General features: G+C 41.1%; 1 protein-coding gene across 1 annotated transcript in view; it reads left to right on the top strand.

Moving 5' to 3' along the window:
- LOC125484063 (serine/threonine-protein phosphatase 2A 56 kDa regulatory subunit alpha isoform-like) overlaps nt 1-22,869 on the top strand; it is a 75,143-nt gene extending 52,274 nt beyond the window's left edge. The window contains exon 2 of the mRNA XM_048601320.1: nt 22,652-22,869. Coding sequence (XP_048457277.1) covers nt 22,652-22,869 — 218 coding nt within the window. The remainder of the gene's footprint in view (nt 1-22,651) is intronic.
- The last annotated feature ends 1,054 nt before the right edge of the window (nt 22,870-23,923 follow it).

The following is a 23,923-nucleotide window of genomic DNA, read 5'->3' as shown; positions in this document are numbered from 1 at the left end:
GTAAAAACTAGTGGTAGGCCAGAGGATTGGGAATTTTTTTTTTGGGAATGAACTATAGATGACAAAGCTTCTATTCTGATGGTGTTTATGAAAATAAATTGGTAGGTTGTATATAAAAACAAACAGCAAGAGCTTCTGTGGCTATACAAAAAGAGAATATCTAAAGTAAGTCTGGGAATTGATAGTGGGGAACAGGAAATTGGCAAATAATTTAAACCAGTATTTTGCATTGGTGTTCACGCTGGAGGACACAATGAACATCGCAATAATTGTAGGTAAGTAAGGTGCTAAAAGGAGGAAAGTTCTTTTATCAGTCTCTTCACAAGGGCCGAAGTATTTGACAAACTAATAGGACGAAAGGCAGACAAGTCACTAGGACCTGATGGCCTCTATCCAAGGATTTTAAAGGAAGTGGCTGCAGAGATGGTGGAGGCATTAGTTGAAATATTCCAGAACTGACTGGATTCTGAGAGGGTTCCACTGGTTTATTGGAATTAATGGGTGGTTTTCAGATTGGAAAGATGAAACTGTTGGAGTGTCACAAGGATCTGTCCTGGGCCTCAATTATTTACTATGACTTGGAGGAGGGGCAGAATTGAATGTACCCAAATTTTTTGTTGATAGAAAAATAGGTGGTACGGCATGTTGTGATGAGGACAAAAGAAATCTGTAAGGGGAAATAGGTTGAGTGAGTGGGCAAAAACTTGGCAGGTGGATATCAATGTAGGGAAGTGCGAGGTAATGGAATTTGGCAGAATATTATTTAAAAGGAGAGAAAATCCAGATAGTTGCGACCTAAACAGATTTTGGTGTTCTTCTGCAAGAAAGCCAAGTTAGCATGCTGGTGTGGCAGTAATTAATGCAAATGGCAAATTTTTTTTTTATTTACAGGGTTGTTGGTGAGGATGCACCAATTGTAATGATGCTGTGGCTTTAAGAGGTTTTTGTCTTGATTTCTTTTAATTGAATGAGAGGTGCAGAGCTGTCTGTGGCCACGTAAACAGTTTGTGAGGCCTTGAGGTTTTTTCTTAGAAGTTGGAATAATAGAAGTAGCCTGGGTGGTTGTGGCCTCACAGACCAAGATATCTCGTTTTTAGTTTTGTAGCTTTGAGATTCAGCATCAATTGCTGTTGGAGTCTCATCAGAGTTGGAAGCTGCAGTAAAGGTCTCCTGGCTGCGACTCTTGAGTTTTTGCTTGATATATTTTTGTGTCTCTGCCGTTGGATTGCATGTGAGAAAATCAAATTTCTGAATTTGCCTTTTTGTAAAGCGGTGTGTTTATGGAATGTTACTTTATTGGAACAAGTAATTAATAATAGTTACTGTATTTATTATTCTGCTGAGTTTTCCAATAGAGTTAGGTTATTCTAAATTCCTTTTTCTTCTGTATTTTAAGTATAGTGGTGAATAAATGGTGTTTGGTTAATGTCGACTAGTTAGACCAGTCGAATTGCATCTGGAACACAGCATGTTACATTTGCCTTTAAATTAAGAAAAAATTAGGGTCTCGGCTACCTTAAAGTATCTTTAAGGGGTCTGATCCATAACATTATATACTGTGTACAGTTTTGGTCTACATATTTTAAATGAGGATATATTGGCATTCGAGTTAGTTCAAAAGCGATTCATTCAGCTAATTCTTGAATTCCAGGGTAGATATTGGAAAGGTGATTCCAGTGGTGGAGTCTCTCAAACCAGGGTGTGAGAGAAACAGTTGAGGCCTGGGGCAAGATCAGCTATTATCTTGTTGAATGGCAGGGCAGGCTCGATGGGCCGATTTGGCCTACTCCTGTTCCTATTTAAGGTTCTTGAGTAGATTTGTAGCTCAGGCTGTGGATGCTATGGTTGGTTCGCTTGCCAAGCTGGTTCATTAGTTTGCAAACGTTTCATTACCCTGCTGGGTAACATCATCAGTGCAGCCTCCGAGGAAGCGTTGTTATGTTCTACCGCTTGTTATTTAAACTCTAGAGTCCGTTTAAGTTGTTTACCTCATTTCCAGTTTTTCTTCGCAGTGGTGTGTATATAGGGTCTAATCCTACATGTTTGTTTATGCCCTTGGTGGAGAACCAGGCCTCTAGAAGAGGACAGATAGGAAGGAAACTGGTTACAAGAATACATGAACATCAACTGGCAACAAAATGACACGACCAATACTCACTCTTCACCATACACACAGACAAGGAGAACCGCCAGTTTGATTGGGTCAATATCAGGATTCTACGACAAGCCAAACAGACAAGCATGGGAATTTCCAGAGGCCTGGTTCTCTAACAAGAAGACCATCAATAAACACGTAGAATTCGGCCCTATATATACACCACTGCCAAGAAAAACCAAAAGTGGGCTAATTGACTTCCACAGACTCCAGAGCTTGAATAACAAGCGGGAAAACACAAAAGCGCTTAATCGGAGGCTGCACTGATCATGTTACCCAGTAGGGTAACGAAATGTTGGCAAACTAATGAACCAGCTCGGCAAGTGAACCAACCACAGTCTGTTCCTATTTCTTAGGCTCAGATGTAATTTTTATCTGCTCCTTAAAAAACTAAATTGTAAACTGCGTTCAGATGTCTGGCTGTGAAAAGCATTACATAAATGTAAATTTTTTTAATATATGGGAATAAAGTGGATATGGAAATTGATAATTTGAGTGGAATTTTGGAAAATTAACAGATTGGAATAAATAACTGGGTTGAAATCTAACTCACTGGTGTCATAATTTTCTGTGACTGTTAGAAGATACATTCTTTAAATTAATTTTATAGTATGTGGTTTAATGAAGGCTTTTTATTTAATTGGAAGTTCATAAGGTAATGAAGCAAAGAGGTACAAACACACTTAACTATAGTATGGCGAAGCTAAATGCTGGCAGTGGATTGGGTTTAGAGAAGATAGGATGGAGAATGCAGCTGTGAATGAATAATCAGTATTGGCCTTCAGAATGCATCCTGTGGCTTACTGACATCCAACTATATGTATTAAAAACACAAATATTGAATTAGTGTTTTCCAATTTTGCTAACTTTTTCTTACTGTATTCATCTATATTTAGTTTTGTTTCACTGTATAGTTAAGGGCCTTTTTGCTGTCAGTATCATAAAAGTGTTAGCTGGTTTTTATGGTGCAATTTTTGGCAATTTCAGAGTAAGTAATATGAGCTTTACAAACCTACACTGGTTGCGATATAGCAAGTTGATAATGTCAAAGCTGTGTATATATGGCCCACAGTGGGTGTGAGTTAATATGTTTCACTGGCTCAGTAGGTAAAGAGTATATAATTCCTCAGTTGATGGCCACTTTTTACACATTAGAGCCTTGTTGATTTCCACAAATCCTAGCATTATTTAGAAGTTGGGTGAACTGGAACCAACTGGTCACTTGGTTTCTTGCTCTGAGGGATTACTTCTGTAGGAATATTTTGGTGATGAAGCCATTCAAGCCAGTGATTCTCATACTAAACAACCACAGTGTAACAAGCTCATTCCACTTGCTTTTAACCAACTCTTGAGCTAAAGCAAATGGGTGGTTTTGTAAGATATCAGAGACCAAACCTCAAATCTTCAATGACATTTTTCAGAGTTGTCTTCCAACCATAATGAAATTTAATATGTGGGATTAGTTTAAGATTTACACTTAATAACAAATTAAATGAGAATGCAAATAACATAGCTTAATGTTAAAAAAAATTGAGTTTGTGACACAGCGTAGAAAAATTTCTTGAGGCACTTTCACAAAGACTTAATTGGGCAAAAATCAATGCAGTTGAGGAGACATTAGGAGTGGTGATTTAAAAACTTAGACTCTTGTTATAACATATTGCTTTGACTAAGAGAATGATTTAGAGAGAGTCTTAGATGGCTAAAAGCATTATACTAATGGTATGAGTGAGTGAAAAAGAGGGCGAATCAAGAGAGGCTATCCAGTTTTTTTTAACTTTAACTGGGAAGCATTTGCAGAAAAAAAGCCAGAAATTTTCCTTTTTTTTTGGTATGGTCATGCACAAATATTTTGCAATTTTGAATTTTTCGTGTATTCAAATATTTAACTTTAGGAAAGTAGTATTTGTATTTGCTTTTTACTTAGGCATGGCATGTGGTCTTTGCTGACTGGGCCATAATTTATTGCCCATCCCCAGTTGCCTTTGAGAAGATGATGGTGAGCTGCTTTCATGAACCGCTGAAAGTTGCTGAAAATAGGCTGAAGTCCATTTGGCCTAGGTAGACTCCCGATTGTGGTAAGGAGAGAATTCCAGAATTTTGACTCAGCAGCAATAAAGGAATGGCAATAAGTTTCCAAGTCAAGATGACGAATGCCTTCAGAGGGAATTTGCAGGTGGTGTTGCTACCAGTTTCTGGTTAGATGGTTAAAACTGTAAGAAATCGGGACAGCAATAGGCCATTTGGTACCTCGAGCCTGTACCGCCATTCAATAGGGTCATGGTTGACTTGACACTCCTTACATCCACTTGCCTGCCTTTTCCCTATAACCTTTGATTCCCTTACTGATCAAGAGTTTGTCTATCTCACTCTTAAATAACACTAGGATGCTGCCCCCACAACTCTGTGCCGAGCAATTCCAAAGACCCTCCAGCTTCTGAGAGAAGAAATTCTTCCTCGTTTCAAACTTAAACTGGCACCCTTTTATTCTGAGACTCTGCCTTCTAGTCCGAGACTCTCCCATGAGGGGGACATTTCTTAGCGTTTACCCTGCTATGTCCCTTCAGGATTCTGTACAGAACATAGAACATTACAGCGCAGTGCAGGCCCTTCGGCCCTCGATGTTGCGCCGACCTGTGAAACCAATCTGAAGCCCATCTAATCTACACTATTCCATTATCATCCATATGTTTATCCAATGACCAATTAAATGCCCTTAAAGTTGGCGAGTCTACTACTGTTGCAGGCAGGGCATTCCGTGCCCTTACTACTCTCTGAGTAACGAACCTACCTCTGACATCTGTCCTATATCTATCACCCCTCAATTTAAAGCTATGTCCCCTCGTGCTAGCCATCACCATCCGAGGAAAAAGGCTCTCGCTGTCCACCGTATCTAATCCTCTGATCATCTTGTATGTCTTTATTAAGTCACCTCTTAACCTTCTTCTCTCTAACAAAAACAGCCTCAAGTCCTTCAGCCTTTCCTCATAAGACCTTCCCTCCATACCAGGCAACATCCTGGTAAATCTCCTCTGCACCCTTTCCAATGCTTCCACATTCTTCCTATAATGCGGTGACCAGAACTGTACACAATACTCCAAGTGCGGCCGCACCAGAGTTTTGTACAGCTGCAACATGATCTCATGGCTCCGATACTCAATCCCTCTACCAATAAACCTAACACACCATACGCCTTCTGAACAACCCGATCAACCTGGGTGGCAACTTTCAGGGATCGATGCACATGGACACAGAGATCTCTCTGCTCATCCACACTACCAAGAATCTTACCATTAGCCCAGTACTCTGTATTCCTGTTACTCCTTCCAAAGTGAATCACCTCACACTTTTCCGCATTAAACTCCATTTGCCACCTCTCAGCCCAGCTCTGCAGCTTATCTGTGTCCCTCTGTAACCTGCAACATCCTTCCGCACTATCCACAACTCCACCGACTTTGGTGTCATCCACAAATTTACTAACCCATCCTTCTACGCCCTCATCCAGGTCATTTATAAAAATGACAAACAGCAGTGGCCCCAAAACAGATCCTTGCGGTACACCACTAGTAACTGAACTCCAGGATGAACATTTCCCATCAACCACCACCCTCTGTCTTCTTACAGCTAGCCAATTTCTGATCCAAACCGCTAAATCACCCTCAATCCCATGCCTCTGTATTTTCTGCAATAGCCTACCATGGGGAACCTTATCAAATACTTTACTGAAATCCATATACACCACATCAACCGCTTTACCCTCATCCACCTGTTTGGTCACCTTCTCAAAGAACTCAATAAGGTTTGTGAGGCACGACCTACCCTTCACAAAACCGTGTTGACTATTCCTAATCAACTTATTCCTTTCTAGATGATTATAAATCCTATCTCTTATAACCCTTTCCAACACTTTACCCACAACCAAAGTAAGGCTCAATGGTCTATAATTACCAGGGTTGTCTCTACTCCCCTTCTTGAACAAGGGGACGACATTTGCTATCCTCCAGTCTTCTGGCACTATTCCTGTAGACAATGACGACATAAAGATCAAAGCCAAAGGCTCTGCAATCTCCTGTCTAACTTCCCAGAGAATCCTAGGATAAATCCCATCCGGCCCAGGGGACTTATCTATTTTCACACTTTCCAGAATTGCTAACACCTCCTCCTTATGAACCTCAATCCCGTCTAGTCTAATAGCCTGTATCTCAGTATTCTCCTCGACAACGTTGTCTTTTTCCTGTGTGAATACTGACGAAAAATATTCATTTAGCACCTCTCCTATCTCTTCGGACTCCACGCACAACTTCCCACTACTGTCCTTGACTGGCCCTAATCTTACTCTAGTCATTCTTTTATTCCTGACATACCTATAGAAAGCTTTAGGGTTTTCCTTGATCCTACCTGCTAAAGACTTCTCACGTCCCCTCTTGGCTTTTCTTAGCTCTCTCTTTGGTCCTTCCTGGCTAACTTGTAACTTTCAAGCGCCCTAACTGAGCCTTCACGCCTCATCTTTACATAAGCCTCCTTCTTCCTCTTGACAAGAGATTCAACTTCTTTAGTAAACCATGGTTCCCTCACTTGACCACTTCCTCCCTGCCTGACAGGTACATACTTATCAAGGACACTCAGTAGCTGTTCCTTGAACAAGCTCCACATTTCAATTGTGCCCAGCCCCTGCAGTTTCCTTCTCCATCCTATGCATCCTAAATCTTGCCTAATCGCCTCATAATTGCCTTTCTCCCAGCTATAACTCTTGCCCTGCGGTATATACCTATCCCTTTCCATCGCTAAAGTAAACGTAACCGAATTGTGGTCACTATCACCAAAGTGCTCACCTACCTCCAAATCTAACACCTGGCCTGGTTCATTACCCAGTACCAAATCCAATGTGGCCTCGCCTCTTGTTGGCCTATCTACATACTGTGTCAGGAAACCCTCCTGCACACATTGGACAAAAACTGACCCATCTAAAGTACTCGAACTAAAGCATTTCCAGTCAATATTCGGAAAGTTGAAGTCCCCCATAACAACTACCCTGTTACTTTCGCTCCTATCCAGAATCATCTTTGCAATGCTTTCCTCTACATCTCTAGAACTTTTCAGAGGCCTATAGAAAACTCCCAACAGGGTGACCTCTCCTTTCCTGTTTCTAACCACAGACCATACTACCTCAGTAGACAAGTCCTCATCAAACTCCTTTCTGCCACCGTAGTACTGTCCTTGACTAACAATGCCACACCTCCCCCTCTTTTACCACTTTCCCTGATCTACCTGAAACATCTAAACCCCGGAACCTGCAACAACCATTCCTGTCCCTGCTCTATCCATGTCTCCGAAATGGCCACAACATCAAAGTTCCAGGTACCAACCCATGCTGCAAGTTCACCCACCTTATTCCGGATGCTCCTGGTGTTGAAGTGGACACACTTCAAACCACCTTCCTGCCTGCCGGTACACTCCTGCGACCTTGAAACCTTATTCATGACCTCACTACTCTCAACCTCCTGTACACTGGAGCTGCAATTCAGGTTCCCATCCCCCTGCTGAATTAGTTTAAACCCTCCCGAAGAGCATTAGCAAATTTCCCCCCCAGGATATTGGTACCCCTCTGGTTCAGGTGTACACCATCCCGTTTGTAGAGGCCCCACTTACCCCAGAATGAGCCCCAATTATCCAGGTATCTGAATCCCTCCCTCCTGCACCATCCCTGTAGCCACATGTTCAACTGCTCTCGCTCCCTATTCCTTGCCTCGTTAGCACGTGGCATGGGTAACAAACCAGAGACAACAACTCTGTTTGTTCTAGCTCTAAGCTGCCACCCTAGCTCCTTGAATTTCTGCCTTACATCCCCATCCCTTTTGCTACCTATGTCGTTGGTGCCTATGTGGACCGCGACTTGGGGCTGCTCCCCCTCCCCCTTAAGGATCCCGAAAACACGATCTGAGACATCACGGACCCTGGCGCCTGGGAGGCAACACACCAACTGCGAGTCTCTCTCTCGTTCCCACAGAATCTCCTATCTGTCCCCCTAACTATGGAGTCCCCAATGACTAATGCTCTCCCCTCTTCCCTTCTGAGCAACAGGGACAGACTCTGTGCCAGAGACCTGTATCCCATGGCTTACCCCTGGTAAGTCGTCCCCCGCAACAGTATCCAAAACGGTATACTTGTTATTGAGGGGGACGGCCACAGGGGATCCCTGCACTGTCTGCCTGTTCCCTTTCCGTCCCCTGACTGTAACCCATCTACCTTTTTCCTGTATCTGAGGTGTGACTACCTCCCTGTAACTCCTCTCAATTACCCCCTCAGCCTCCCGAATGATCCGAAGTTCATCCAGCTCCAGCTCCAGTTCCCTAACGCGGTTTCCGAGGAACTGGAGTTGGGTGCACTTCCCGCAGATGAAGTCAGAGGGGACATTAGTGGTGACCCTTACCTCCCACATTCTACAGGAGGAGCATGCAACTGCCCTAACATCCATCCCACTGTTCTGAATTCTGAAAAAAAAAATCTAGTAACCTTACCAAATTGGCGCTCAGAACCTTTTTTTTTGGTTAGAGGAGGAGGATGGGTGGGAGACACTACCTAAGTAGTGTTTTGGGTAAAGCAACCACCCAAATATATTACCTCACTTACTCAGCTGTCCTGTGTTCGCTCCTGCTCAGCGTGCGCTCTGCCTATTCACAAGGTAAGTTTTTAAAGGATTAACTTACCTTCCCTGCAGCCCCCTGGTCCTCGCTCTCACTGCTCCCGTTGCTGCTGCAAAAATGGAGGCTGCAGATCCCATGAGGTAAGTTTTTTTTAAAGGATTAACTTACCTTCCCAGCAGCCCCCTGGACCTCGCTCTCGCTCTCGCTGCTCCCACTGCTGCTGCAAAAAGTGGATCCAAAAATATGTTCCAATGAGATCACCCCTTTTTTTCTAAATTTCTATTCTTCAGTGAGCAGAGTCTGAACCTGCTTAGCCTTTGCTTGTAAGACTCCTCCATTTTTGGGATCATCTGTGTGAACCTTCTCTGAACTGCCTCCAGTGAAATGATACATTTGCTTAAGTAGGGGGATTAAAATTGCTCACTGTCTTCCAGACAATGAGACCAAAACCGTTCACAATGGTCATGGATTTAGAAGGTACTGTCTAAGGAGCCTTGGTGAATTTTTGAAGTCCATCTTGTAGGTGGTACATACTGCTGCTACTGACCGTCAGGCGTGGAGGAAGTGGATGTTTGTGGACGTGGTGCCAATCAGTTTGTCCCAGATGTTGTCAAGCTTCTTGAATGTGGGGAGTATTCTGTCACCCTCCTGACTTGATCTTTATAGATGGATGCTGAACAGGGAGTCAGGATACCTAGCCTCCTAGCCTTCCTGTTAGCCTCCTAACACATTCATTTAGCCTGTAAAAGTCCTCCTGAAAGCTCCTTGCATCATCCTCATAACCTATATTTCCACCTAGTTTGGTGTTGTCTGCAAAATTGGAAATATTGCAATCGGCCTCCATACCTATGTCATTCGTAGATATGAACAGTTGCAATGTCACGCTAGTAATAACCAGCCATCCTGAGAGCGTTTATTCTGACTTTGACTTTGGTCTATTAATCAATTCTCAATCCATGCCAGAAAACGATAATCTCATGCTTGAATTTTATTTATAAACCTGTGTGGACCTTAAAAGCTTTCTGAAAGTCCAAATACGTCCAAATCCACTGGGTCTCCTTTGTCGATACTACAAGTAACATCCACAAAAAAAACTAGTTTGTTAAATGTGTATTTTCTTTCTTCAATCTATGTTGTCTCTGTCCAATTTTCCCATTTACTTTCTAAACGTTCTGTGTCACACTCTTAAAACACATTGAGGAATAGACTATTCAACCACCACAGGCCCCCCAAAAAGTGGAAATGAGTCATCCTTGACCCTGAGGGACTTCCAGAGAAGATGATGATACATTCCAACTGGTTATAGTGTAAACCAGTTTCTTTGTTCCCAGAATATGAGGCAACAGAGTTTACAGCTACAAAGGTTACTTCTATTTGGAGGGAATATGTTACTAAAGGGTTATAGAGTCTTAGAGCTGTACAGCATGGAAACAGACCCTTTTGTCAAACTTGTCCATGCTGACCAGATATCGTAAGTTAATCTCGTCCTAATTGTCAGTATTTGGCCCAAATCCCTCTAAACTCTTCCTATTCAAATACCCATCCAGATGCGGCACAGTGGTTAGCACTGTTGCCTCACAGTGCCAGGGACCTGGGTTCGATTCCACCCTTGGGCAACTGTCTCTATGGAGTTTGCACATTCTCCCCTTGTCTGTGTGGGTTTCCTCCCACAGTCCAAAGATGTGCAGACTAGGTGGATTGGCCATGCTAAATTACTCGTAGTATTCAGGGATGTGTAGATTAGGTGGGTTTATAGAGGGATGGGTCTGGGTGGGATGCTCTGAGGGTCGGTGTGGACTTGTTGGGCCGAAGGGCCTGTTTCCACACTAGGGATTCTATGAAACTCCCAAGTGATACAAAAATAGGTCAAATTTAAGAATTATCAATATTTACAGCAGTTGTATAAGCCCCTGAAAGTTTTGTAAAACAACTTTTAGTCAAGTACTGTTGATGAAACGTGTGTCATGTATGTGTTGACCCTCATTTAACATTTGCATTAATAGATGGGCACGGTTTGCATTGTGTCCGGACGTCTGCCTCATGCATGGTTTCTACTCAGTTAGCAGGGAGCTAAGCCTGAGAGCTGGTAGTTTCAATCTCAGGGTCTTGGGAGCACTAATTGACAGCCAAATGGGAGGTCATGTTGCGGCTGTACAGCACATTGATTAGGCCACTTTTGGAATACTGTGTGCAATTCAAGTCTCCCTTCTGTAGGAATGATGTTGTGAAACTTGAAAGGGTTCAGAGAAGATTTACAAGATGTTGCCAGGCTTGGAGGGTTTGAGCTATAGGGAGAAGCTCTTACACTATTTTCAATATGTGGTGAATGTGGATAATGAATAAATCTAAATGAACTATATAACCTTTTAAGACTGCATGGTTCAATTGAAGATCTGAGAATGCTCACCTGACTCTTGATGAAAATTGATCTGTTTTCCTTTTGTCTACTATTCCTCCAAATGCTGCTGTAATTGAAGTATCTTGGCATATCTGTTACCTTCACTCCATTGATTTGCACTTGAAAAAATTGGATAGCAAATGAAAGTCAAAACTGTTTTGATAATTGCATATCTTGTTTGACTAACTTGATTAAGCTCTTTAAAATAGCAGAGGGTTGATCTTTATATTCTAAATGTTGGCTTTGCAAAGGTACTTAATAAAGTAGCACACATAGACTGTTAGTAAGATTGAAGCCCATAGGATTGAAGAGACAGTAGCCACATGGATACACAATTGTCTAAACGACAGAAAGCAGTATTGGTTGTGGCTGATTGCACCCTGCTGTCTGACAAGCAATATGGTGATGTTTCCCATGGTCCAGTACTGGTTTTGAAATCACAACTGTTTGTTAATAAATTAATAAACTGAGCCGAGATAAATCGGACATGATTTCAAAGATTGCGGATGACTGAAAATTTGGAAATCTAGCAAACTGTAAGGAGGATAGTCATAAACTTGAAAAGCATGTAGACAAGCTGGTGAGACAACTGGCAGTTGAAATTGAAAGCAGCAGTGTAAACTCATGCATTTTCATTAGAAGAATGAGGAGTGGCAATACAAAGTTAATATACAATTTTAAAGAGGATGCAGAAACAGGGCTAGATGGAATCATACATACACACACTTTTGAAGGTGGAAGAACAAGTAAAGAAGGGTCTAGACCCGAAACGTCAGCTTTCCTGCTCCTCTGATGCTGCTTGGCCTGCTGTGTTCATCCAGCTCTACACCTTGTTATCTCTTTTATCAAAGAAGGATAAGGGATCCTTGGAGTTCCAAATTGAGTCACAGAACACAAAAATGAGGATGTTGTGCTATTAGGTTAACAGTTGGAGTATTTTCATTTCCGTGACCACTGCACTTTAGGAGGGCTGCCATCGACTTAGAAGATGGTTTAGAGTTCTGCCATGGTTTGACTGCTCCAGTTTCAGCACATCACAAGATAAATCATGAAGGAGTCTGTTAAATAAGTAACTGTTTTCCGTAATATCAAAATCAGTAGTGAAAGGGCACTGATTTAAGATAATTTACAAAAGAACCAGAGACCACATGAGCAAAAGTTTGGACAATCAAATCGTATCAGATCAAAACAATTTGCAAAGCGTGGTACAAACAGGAGAAATAATAACTGTCAAAAAGAATCTAGATAAATATTTGAAATTCAAAAAAGAAACTACATGACTATCATCAAAGAGCAATATATGGGACCAATTAGATAGCTCCAACAAAGAAATAGCACAGGCTGCTATCCTGTAAGTGGGTGAAAATATCTGACAACACACCTGGGTTTGGCATAGGTAATTATGGCATTAAAGAACAAGTGAGGGATAAAATTGTCTTGTTGAAATTCTGATTTGGCTATTGCAAAAATAAGTGATTTATTTTTGTTACAACTCATTTAGCCTCTACTTATGCTAGTACGCCATATGTGACTAGCTGTGCCTTGAAGTGTTTAGGTTGGGCGTCTGGGCCTGCATAAATCTTGGCCACAGCCCCTTTTATATTCCTGAGGTCCTTTTGGAGCATTTCAGGTTATTTCTGAATGATTTCGTATCGATTGCCAGTACTTATTTTAAGATCTATTGCCAATCCAGGTGGATATTCTGCAGTCAGTCCCTTCCCAAAAGGTTGGAACCTGGCTTTTACTCCACTTTTAAGGGCAGTCGGACTGTCTGTTCCCATGTGTAACGGGAATCACAGTGGTCCTAGTCATGCGTAAGGCCTCCCCAGTGTTTGGCCAATCTAGCCTTGCTGTCTTGCAGACTTAAAGGCAAGATGTCCCATCAGAGTTTCCTAAATGTTTGCTCCCCATCAATACATGCAGCTGTGTCTACCTCCATGTCTAGAAGGTGGCCATTTACCTGAAATTTTAACTTAATTGGGACCACCTCAGGAGCAGTGATGCAATTTAGCTGTATTGACTTCTTGTCCCTGGGTTTATTTGCAAAGTCATGTCCTGAAGTGATTTTGAGTTCGACCTGGGTGGTACTTGTTTCGCTTGTTTTGGTAGCCTTTTCTGGACAAACTCTGACCACAAGTGCAGCATGGATGTTCTTGCTTCTTGCTGTATTGTGGAGAAACTTTCCATCCTGTTCTGGAACCTTGTGGCCTCCGATTCCAATCACCATTCCTTGGCAACAAACAGGAGCAGCAAGTTTTATCCACTGGGGTCTTGGCTGTGTGGCATGGGCGTTGTCAAAAGTTGAGGGATGATGCCACCTTAACTCCCCAGCCCCTTCTACTCTGCTTTCACATGAAAGGGTTAGTTCTGTGGCTTTCTTGATTTCCGGATCTGGTTCACTCAGTAGCTTCTTTTGGGTTGCAATGTTATTTCTTCCACAAACTGAGTGATCCCTTAACCTTTCCTGAAATGCTAACCTGTACTCCAGTATTCCACCAATGCCGCAGTCTCGTCAAGAATTTACTGACTGGTTCCCCAGGAAGTCTATGTGCTGTGTTAAATCTGTAGTGCAGTAGTGTAACAGTTGGCTTGAGGTTGTCGTGGTCCGCTGCCATATCTATCAGCTCATGAAAGATTTTGACTGTGGGACTACAGGGTATGTTAAACTTCTAATGATGCTGAAAGTTGGAGCCCCACAAGCAGTTAGGAGGATGAGCTTTTGCCTGTGGTTGCCTTCTATCCTGTTTGCTTGAAAAAAAGTATTTTTATTTCTGTCTACTGGAGCCAGTCCTCCACACCTGCATCATAAGGTTCCAGTTTCCCAAAAGTAGCATTTTCAGTATTTCCCCATCACGGTCCTAATGAGCTTGTTGAGAAACAAGGCTGTCTGAAACTTGCCTTGGCTCTCGCCACCAATATAATAACTCAGGAAAACCGTCTGTAAAGAAACATCACTTATTGTTGAACACCAAAATAGAGCCACTACACATGGTATACAGCCCAGGACGGACAGTTCTGCAGACCCATCCATGGGGCAAACTCTGACCTGAAATGCAACATGGATGTTCTTGCTCCTTACTGTATTACGGAGAAACTTCCCATCCTGTTCTGGAACCTCGCGGCTTCAGATTCCAATCACCATCATTGGGTCTGCTTTTATTTTTATTAAATCAACCTGTTCAGTGATGTTGTGACACACCTCTGCAGCAGGTGGGACTTGAACCCAGGCCTTCTCACTCAGAGGTAGGGACACTACCATTGCACCACAGGAACCCTCCCTGGACCTGCTTTATTTTTCTAAATGACCTGTTCAGAGATGTTATTACACACTTCTGGAGCAGGTGAAACTTGAACCTCAGGCCTCCTGGCTCAGAGGTAGAGACATCACCACTGCACCAGAAGAGCCCATTGGGTCCACTTTTGTTTTATTTTATATCCAGAAATGCTGTAAATGCAATAGAATGGCTTCCCACCATCAAATCACTAACTTTTGCTTTGTTCTTGTCTATTAACCGCCACCAATAAATTATCTGGGTAGCCAATTAAATATTTACATGCAAAGCTCATTACAGGCAATTTGGATCTGCTTCTTTTCATTTTTTTGAACATAGGCCTCCAGGTTCAGAGGTGGGGATACTACCACTGCACCACAAGAGCCTTACTGGTTCTGTTTTTTTTGCTTTTTTTAACATCGGGAGTTGTTATAGTATGCAACTAAATGGCTTTCCCACCACCTAATCACTGACTTTATTTTTGTTCTTAAACTATTAACCATCACTAGATTGGGTCTGCCATTTTTTATTTTTTAATCAACCTGTTCAGAGATGTCATGACACACCTCTGGAGCAGGTCGGCCATGAACACGGGTTTCCTAGTTCAGGTGTAGCGACGCTACATTACGCCACGAGTCCACTGGGTCTGCTTTTTTTTTTGCCCAATTAACCTATTAAGAGATTATTACACACTCCTGAAGCAGGTGCGACTTGAGCCTGGGTTCCCTGGCTGCTTTTTATATACTCAAGTGATATCTCCCGCAACTGAGCAACTTTTCCACCGCCAAAATCACCGTGACTTTGTTTTTTCGTGAATTACTAACTGCCTGTGTAGTCCATTAAATATTTACAAGCAAAACCCATTATGGGCAATGCAAACCATCGAAATTAAGGGAGAGGGAAGGGGCAAATGGATATGCTTTTTTTAATCAACCTGTGTAGAGATGTATTTACTATATTACTGGAGTAGGTGGGACTTGAACTCTGGCATCCTTGTTCAGAGGGTAAGACACTACCATTGCACCATGTGAGCCGTATGAGTCCTTTTTTTGCATCAAAACTAGGTGTTACTGTAAATATATCTAATCAAACTGTTCAGAGATGTTATGACGCACCTCTGGAGCATGTGGGACTTGAACCTGGGCCTTCTGGCTCAGAGGTGGACACTCGTGGTAGTGCCACAAGAGCTCTGGATCTGCTTTGTGTCTTTTGTGTCCAAACTATTCCTGTTGACATATTCGCATGCAAAGTTTCACCTTCCCCCTTGTGTTGCGAAGGGTAGAGTACTTGTGGATTGGGAGGTAGGGAGTTAGAATTTGCTGTTTGTAAAATGCTAGGGGAGGGGGGAAGAGATTTTTCTGTGCTTAGAGATTTAAAATTGATTGCTGTGAGCAGCAGCTTGAAAGTTTGCAAGTACACCCAAATTGAAACATTTGTATTGAAAGGCTGTACAGGTGGTTCTGCTATAATGTGATAGTTGCATTCCTGCACATCATCACATTATAGAAAATCGGGCTATCGAAATAACCACCATGGGATTATAGGAAAAGTGGGGTTAGAGGCAGACCACCAAAAAAAAACACTCAAAAGCCTAACACAAAGGATAGCACAGTTTGAATAAATGTTTAATTCATATTTAATAATGAAGTAAAAGTAAATTTAACACCTTATCTTGAAAAAATGTCAAGGTGACTTGATGGGGGGAGGAGGTCTTGAGGTTGCTGTGTTGTAAATGCAGGGGCTGAGAGTTGTCGCCGTTGCTGTCGAGGTTGTCGTCATCATCAACATCACCACCACCTTCAGGTGCAGTTGTAGTTGCAAAGTAAGGGTGAAAAATAGTCAATCCACAAGTGGATGGCTGTGGTTCATTATCTTCTGACTGTTTCTTGGGGTTGGCTTAAAAAAGACATCCAGATTTTGCTGCTTTGCCGTTTTTCTTCTTTTGTGAAGATAAGATCTTATTCCACAAACTGCTACCCTGCTACGTTCTGCATTGCAATTGTTGTTCTCTAAGAGCTGCACTGCTTCTCATTCCCGCAGGATAGACAATAAAACAGAAGTGGAAAGCTCTTGTGGCGCTGTGTCCTGCTTGCACTTCCCCCCTCATGACAAGTTGTTGTAGATCAGCTGTAGAGAGGTCTTCGCAGTGGGACTCAAGCAGCTGTTCAATATCTTCACTCTCCACTTCTTCAAATTCAACTTGCTTTGCAAGATCAACACAATGTTCTTTGATTCTTAGGAGCTCCTCTAACGGATCAAAGGGTTTAAAATCTTGGGAAAAAAGATCTAGGCCTCCAATTGCATGCTTGATGTTAAAACTGTTCCAAAATTGAAGAACAGTGTCCTTATCCCCCTCAGTGGCTGCAGTCAGCCTCTTAAATGTGAGCCTTAAATAATAAGCTTTAAAAGCTGCTATTGCACCTTTGTCCATGGGTTGAAGGAGAGAGGTTGTGTTTGGGGTCAGCAATAGCACTTAACTTTCTGAAAACATCAAACCAGTAATGGGAGCATGGCTTGGTGCATTATCCAGGATGAGGAGAAACTTGAAATACAGATTTTTTTTCATGCGACACTTTCTTAAAACATCTTCCAGGACATCAACAATAAGGTCAGAAAAAAATTGCCTTGTCATCCAACCTCTTTTGCTTGACCTAAAATAGATGCCTAGAGTGGACTTAAGGTAACCTTTTCAAGGTTCGTGGGTTGGCAGAGTAGTACACAACCACAGGCTTAAGCTTTAAGTCTCCACTGGCATTGGCTCCCAGCAGCACAGTCATGCAATCCTTTGTCACCTTAAAGCCTGGAGTGTGTGCTTCATTCTTGGAAATGTAGGTTCTTGATGACATTCTCTTCCAGTATAAACCTGTCTCTGCCAAATTGAAAATTTGCTCTAAACTGTAACCTTCTTTGTCACTTAATTCTATACTATGGGAGGAAATGCCATCACATGCTGCTCATCTGCACTGGCAACTTCACATAACTTTACATTATGAAAAGCATACCGGTTTGTAAAACCAGCAAACCAACCACTGCTAGCACTAAAGGCATGCACATCTGCAGGATTTTCAGCTTTTTTTGTTACATCTTCATAAGTTGATAAGGCTTTCTCTTTTATGGTGAGAAGGATGGTCCCAGATTGCTGTTTCATGTGATCTTCTATCCACATGTGATGTCAAGACGTACTCCTCTGTGCTCAGATGGAATTGCGTAATAGCCAACACAAGGTTCAAGTTTTAGAAATAGTGTTCCCCTGTTTGTCAGTCGCGTTGTAGCCAATTCGTGTTGCCGGAACACGTGTGAAAGCAGACCCCCTGTACAGTTAGCAGGCCAAGTAGCAATTTTTACCAACAGAACAGGCTTTTGAATTTAGGCAATAAATTTGAACCAGGCACTTAGACCCCAAAATCCAATTAAATTTAAACCTGATGGTTTTGACAACATAAGACTACTTCTATTTTAAGAAATATTGATATATCATCAAGGGTATAAAAAGAACAGGCAGTTGCGAAAAGCCCCAGAGCTAACTGACATCTGCCAGAGCTAGCAGCCCTCAGCTCTCAAGAGAGAATTGCTGGCTGTCTCAGTCTCCTCTATGTCTTCGAGAAAGCACTATCTAAATAACAGTACCAACAGCACAACGAGTTAATATTCCTGACAGAAGAGGCACAGAACATTCTGGAAGACATGTAACCTGCCTGTAATTTTGAGAGACTAAATTCTGTATTTTTTATATAAGTGGGACTTATTTATTGGAACAGCATGCCATTAAAAGCTTGCTTTATTATAGTTAGTAGTTGGAGGGGATTTATTAGGTTTCTTTAATAGTTTAGTTAATTTGTTCACTGTTAGATAAATAAATTGTTACTTGTTGATTTTAAAGTGAGTGTCAGGGATTTATTTTATGTAACCACTAGAAGTTGCTTAAAAGCTGGTTACACCACTTCTCACATTCCTTTTACAAATTCTGGGTGAGGTACTCCTCTTTGGGTGTTTCGGTTTTAGTTCTCAGATGAGCCCCGACCTCTGCTTTATAACACTTGACAGTTCTTTGTCACTTTGCAAAGGGATTATGAATTCTTATATATATGACCAAGTTCAAAATTTCTTCTAAGAATGAGTAAAATTTTATTTATGGCCATTAGTCTAATATTATAATCCATTCGGAAAACCTCCACAACGTTTTCTACAGACTATAATCCTAATTGCATTTTGGATAAACTGAATAATTGTATTAAAGCCGACGACAAATGGAAGGTATAAGTTAGCATTTGAAATGCAGTAACATTTACAGTGTGTCAAATCACTACAAAACAGTATAATAAGAACAAAAGTAAATAGCTTCAACCTAGACATTGTTGATAGCATGAGACACATCTTCATTGATCTTGCAAAACATTCCTCGCTAATGTCTGTGTACTTCAGCCAAAATTGGAACAACTGTGCCACAGGCTATCCAATATATTAACAGCCAGCATCCTATGCTCCTCTCCAGGATGTATGCTGTCTCATCAGGACCGATCCACAGAGGTGGAGTACAATGGAATCTGAAGTGCATGTTCCTGGCAATCCTCAACATTCTAAACCCCATGAAGCCTGATGGTGCAAGGTCAATGTTGGGATAGAGTGCTCCTGCTCTTCTCCAGCATAATTGATACCACAAGTAAGAAGCATCAAAGGAAATAATGGCACACAATGGATGGGAAATCCTAAGAGTCCTTTACCAAGCATGGTTTAGAAACCTCCTTAGTGATTGAGTCGTAAAGGACATAATTGCCAAATTGGCACAATCACACGTGCTGAGAGAGCTAGCAGAAGAAAATAAGTCTACTTGGCTCCTTCCTCACTAATCTTCCTATTGTTAATGTGTTAATCCAACTCAAAAATAGACGCCCACAAAGCATGGTGGGCAGAATTGTATTCCACTACAAATTTTAATCTGGCATATTCTCCATTCCGTAATTAATATCTATACAGGTGACCAAACTGACTGATGAGTTTGAGAAGAGCATGGCAGGAGCAGCACCAGATCTGTCCGAGAATGAGGTACAATACAGTGAAGTTAAAACACAGGACTGACTACATGCTAATTGGTGGGATTAATGTGTCAGTTCCAAGCTAAGCAATCCAACAGATCAGATCAAGGTTTTGCTGTTCTGCTGCATCTGGTTGTGAAGGTAGTGGACAAACTATTCTTTTAGCACTATCATACCTGGCATGGGTCAAGATGAATGTCTCCATTCTCGAATTGGGCTGCACCATTATGGATTGAACAAGTCAATCTGAACCATCTTCATCCAGAAGCCTTGGAGACAATGTTCACCTTAGCCTTCTCCTACAGCCCCCATCATCACGGATGACAATCTGTGCTGTCAATTCATTCCACCTGTAACAAGAAATGGCTTAGGTCATTGGATACTCTGGATCATGACAGCATCCTGGCTGTAGTGCTGAAGAACTGTAATCCAGAACAAGCTACATTTCAGACCAAGGTGTTCCATTATAGCTACAACACTGTCAGCTATTGAACAATGTGAAAATCATCTGGGTATGATCTGTTCACAAAAAGCAGGTCAAATCCAATTCAGTCAATTACTGGTCCATCAGTCTACTCTTAATCAGCAACCTGATGCAAGGCACTGCCAACAGTGCTGTTACATTGCACTTAACTTCCTAATAATCCAGTCATTGCTCAAGCATTGACAAAAGAGCTGAAATCCAGCTGTGAGGAAAGGCAGAATTTGATGTGTTGCATTCAGTCCTTGTAAAACTGAAGTTAATGGAAAGGGGAGGAAGGTCTCTGTGTTTGGAGTCAGGCTTGGCACAAAAGAAGATAATGCTTGTTTCGGGGCAGTCATCTTGGTCTCAGGATATTGGTGCATGACTTCCTCAGCATTATTTTTGACCCAAAAATTTTTAGCTTCAGCAATCGCTTTCTCTCCAACAAAAGTGAGTGTGTCCACTGACTATTCATACCTTGCAATTTCTTGATTAATGGAACAATCTGTGCACACATGCAGCAGGACCAGAACAATTCTGGACTTAAGCTGATATCATGCACACCTCATAAGACTTAGGCAATGACCATTTCCAACAAGAGAGAGCCTAACCATATTTAGTGGCATTGCCATTAATGAATCTGCCCCATTAAAATCCTGAGGTCACCATTGATCAGAAATCTAACTAGACTCACTCATTCTGTGGGTGCAAAAGAAATTTAGAGATTAGAATGGTGTACAATGGATAACTTGGCTCCTGACTGTCCAAAGCCTATAAGACAGAAGCCTGTCCATCACCTATAAGACAGAAGCCAGTAGTGTGATGGAATGACCTGTCATTATCTAGATGAATGCAGCTCCAACAAAACTCCCGAGGCTTCTTCTCATCCAGGGCAAAGTATGCATATGTTCAACACCCTCTCCATCATCTTTAACTGGTGCCTGTGGCTGGAATGCATAAAATGTACAAGATACAGTGCAACTCACCAAGGTTTCTAAACTTATGACTTATATATGTTAAAATCAAAAAGGGCAGCAGGCACATTGCCAACTTCACATTTCCCTAATAGTCACCCACTGTTGTGACTTCTATAGTTTTTCATTGTTACTTCATTGAGCAACTTGGCAAATAGCATTGTGGGCATACCTTCACTACATGAGCTATATTATATATTAGTTCAAGAAGGCAAGTCACTACTACATCTTCAGGACAAATAGCATGGGCTGTATATGCTTGCTTTGCCAACTACACCTAAACCCAGTGAATGAAAAACAATTAAACTTAAGATATGCATAACTGTAGCTCCTGGATAACAATGTCTGACTTTTTAAAAAATGTTGGTTCAATACATCTGCCTCACAATATCACAGAGCATGTGATGAAATTTAATTTGTTCATGTGCTATTGATTTTTGAAACTGCACAGCCTGTTTACAATTTTCACTGATATCACTTCAAAATGAAAGATTATGCTTCAGTAAAAAGAGCAAACCTGGAATGTGCATCTTTGTAAGCCTAAGAGCAGGTTTTCTTCTGGCATGTAAGCAGTTGCATTTTCTGTTTATTGGTTATAATTTTGAAAATTAAAGGCAAATCTTTTAAATAGCAATTCTGCAAAGATTGCAGAGTTGCACTGAGCTGTCAGGAACTAATTGCAGAAATTACTTTTTAAAAAAAAAAGTTCCCTGAGAAAATGTGGCTTCAATTCTATGTTTGCAAACCGGGGATTTTAGATTCACCTTACAGATCCCTAAATTTCTAATTACTCATTCTTAAATATTTGTTTAGTTTTCTAGTATATTGCTGTAACTTAAAAAAAAAAGCTTCTGTAATAATAGCCTTTTTGAAATGAAGGTATGGTGTTTACAACTGTAATTTTTAAAAATTTCCTTGCTTTGAGATTTTGGCAAAATTGCGGCCTGTATAAATAGCTGTTAAGAATGTTTAGTGACTTCATTCTGTCTAATCAAGCTGCTTATGATGTTACCTGTGGAGGTTGGAGTCATCATGGAATTCTGATTCTTAACTGCACGCAGTATTTCTCTTTTCAAGAAAGTTAATGGATATGACAAGTTTTATAATAGTTGCATTTATCTGGAATTTGAATGATAGTGCTATTAGTAAGGTTTGATCAGTTCCAGACTTCATTTTCATCAATATATATAGTACACATGTCTTTAAAGATACCAATGTAGTGTAAGTAGTTACATTAATGAAATGGTAGATAATCTTTGCGTTTTAATTTGGACCATTGAATATAAAAATAAGGATGCAGTGTAAAATTGATTCAAGACACTAGATGAGCCCCAACTGGATTTCATTGAAAGACTGATTTGCCCACACTCGTTCCTATGGCCTCAAAATCAGAAAGTATCGTCCAAAGAATTTTGTTGTGGCTTGAAAGATAAGTCAGTTGAATTCCCTGTAGATTTTGTTCTGCTTACACAATAGAAAAGCAATATGAGTTTAAAGTAATCCTTTAGAAAATCTAGGCCCTTTAATGATGAAGTTAATTGCTGGATTTAGTCATATTGGACCAAGCCATATTGTAATCAATTATGATCAGTGTTCACAACAGTGCAGTACTATTGCTGCTAAAGTATCAAATGTAACCAAGTTTGATTGGAAAACAGATAAGAAATGAAATGCCAAAATGCTTAATGAGTGTATCTTTTCTCTGTCTATAGATGCTCCAAACGCTGAACAGCATGATCTCTTCTGTCAAAAACTCCAGCAGTGCTGCGTGATTTTTGATTTCATGGACTCTGTTTCAGACTTAAAGGGTAAAGAGGTCAAAAGAGCAACGCTGAATGAATTGGTGGATTTCCTCACCTCAAATAGAGGTGTGCTTCTTGAACAAGCCTATCCTGAAATAGTGAAAATGGTATGTGACCTGTGCCCATAATTGGTGTCATCCACTTTTTTGTTCGAATCTGTTCTGGGTCATATTTCAATGAAAAGCCACTGTCTATTGGTATTCATTGTGATTCACATTCTTGTTGGACTGGACAGAGAACTGATTAAGTACAAACCTGTAAGTGCATTTTAAACAATTTGAGATTCACTCTGAGATAATATCCACTGTAGCATTGCATTGGTATCAGAAGCAAACTTTGTAGCTCCTAAAAATAGATTAAGCTCATATATTGGCATACAAATACTTAGGTCACAGTGATGGTTGAGTAAGTATGAATGAGTGAATCCATACTTTTAGTAACTTTTAAGAATTTTACAAGTGAGCAATTGATAGATCAGGATTTCCTTCACCTGACTGTAGGAGGGTAATAGAAGTGATAGTGGGTGAAGAAGCTTCATAAACATGTAGAGGTGACTTCAGATCAAAGTAAGAAAGTATTGTTCTCAGTTAACCTAAACAGGGCAGCAGCTAGCATTGCTTACAAATGGTGCGAGCTTTATTTTTGCACTGTGCTCTTTGCGCCATCTAGATGTGGATTTTGTACAATTCGCAGTTGTACAGGTCACATTTCTGCTTCTATAAGATACAAGCTTCAACACAAATGGTGGACACTTGCTGTGTTGCCAGATCTGGCAGGACCACATAAAGCACAATAGATTCCTGTTTTTCTCTGTTAAAACTGTTCATTATAACTTCCAACTACTTTTTGCTACAACAAATCATCTTTCTAATTCCCTGTAATTCTAACACTGACTCCTCCACTTTCACCTCCAACAAATCTAAGGATCAGAACAGCAAGAAATGGAGAAACTCAGAAATTTGGGAGAATTTGTGGAGAGAAAATCTTTGTATCCACTTCAGTCACAGGAGAGGTCCCAGAAGACTAGCGAATAGTTAATGGTATCCCTTTGTTTAAGAAGGACAACAGGGATAGTCTGAGAAATTACAGACCAGTGAGCCTTAGGTCAATGAAGGGTAAGTTATTGGCGAAGATTCTTAGGGATTGGATTTACTCACATTTGGAAAAAATGAACTTATTAGT

This window comes from Rhincodon typus, chromosome 9 (genome assembly GCF_021869965.1).
Source record: "Rhincodon typus isolate 14 chromosome 9, sRhiTyp1.1, whole genome shotgun sequence".
Taxonomy (NCBI): Eukaryota; Metazoa; Chordata; class Chondrichthyes; order Orectolobiformes; family Rhincodontidae; genus Rhincodon; species Rhincodon typus.
This window is presented reverse-complemented; position numbering and strand designations above follow the sequence as displayed.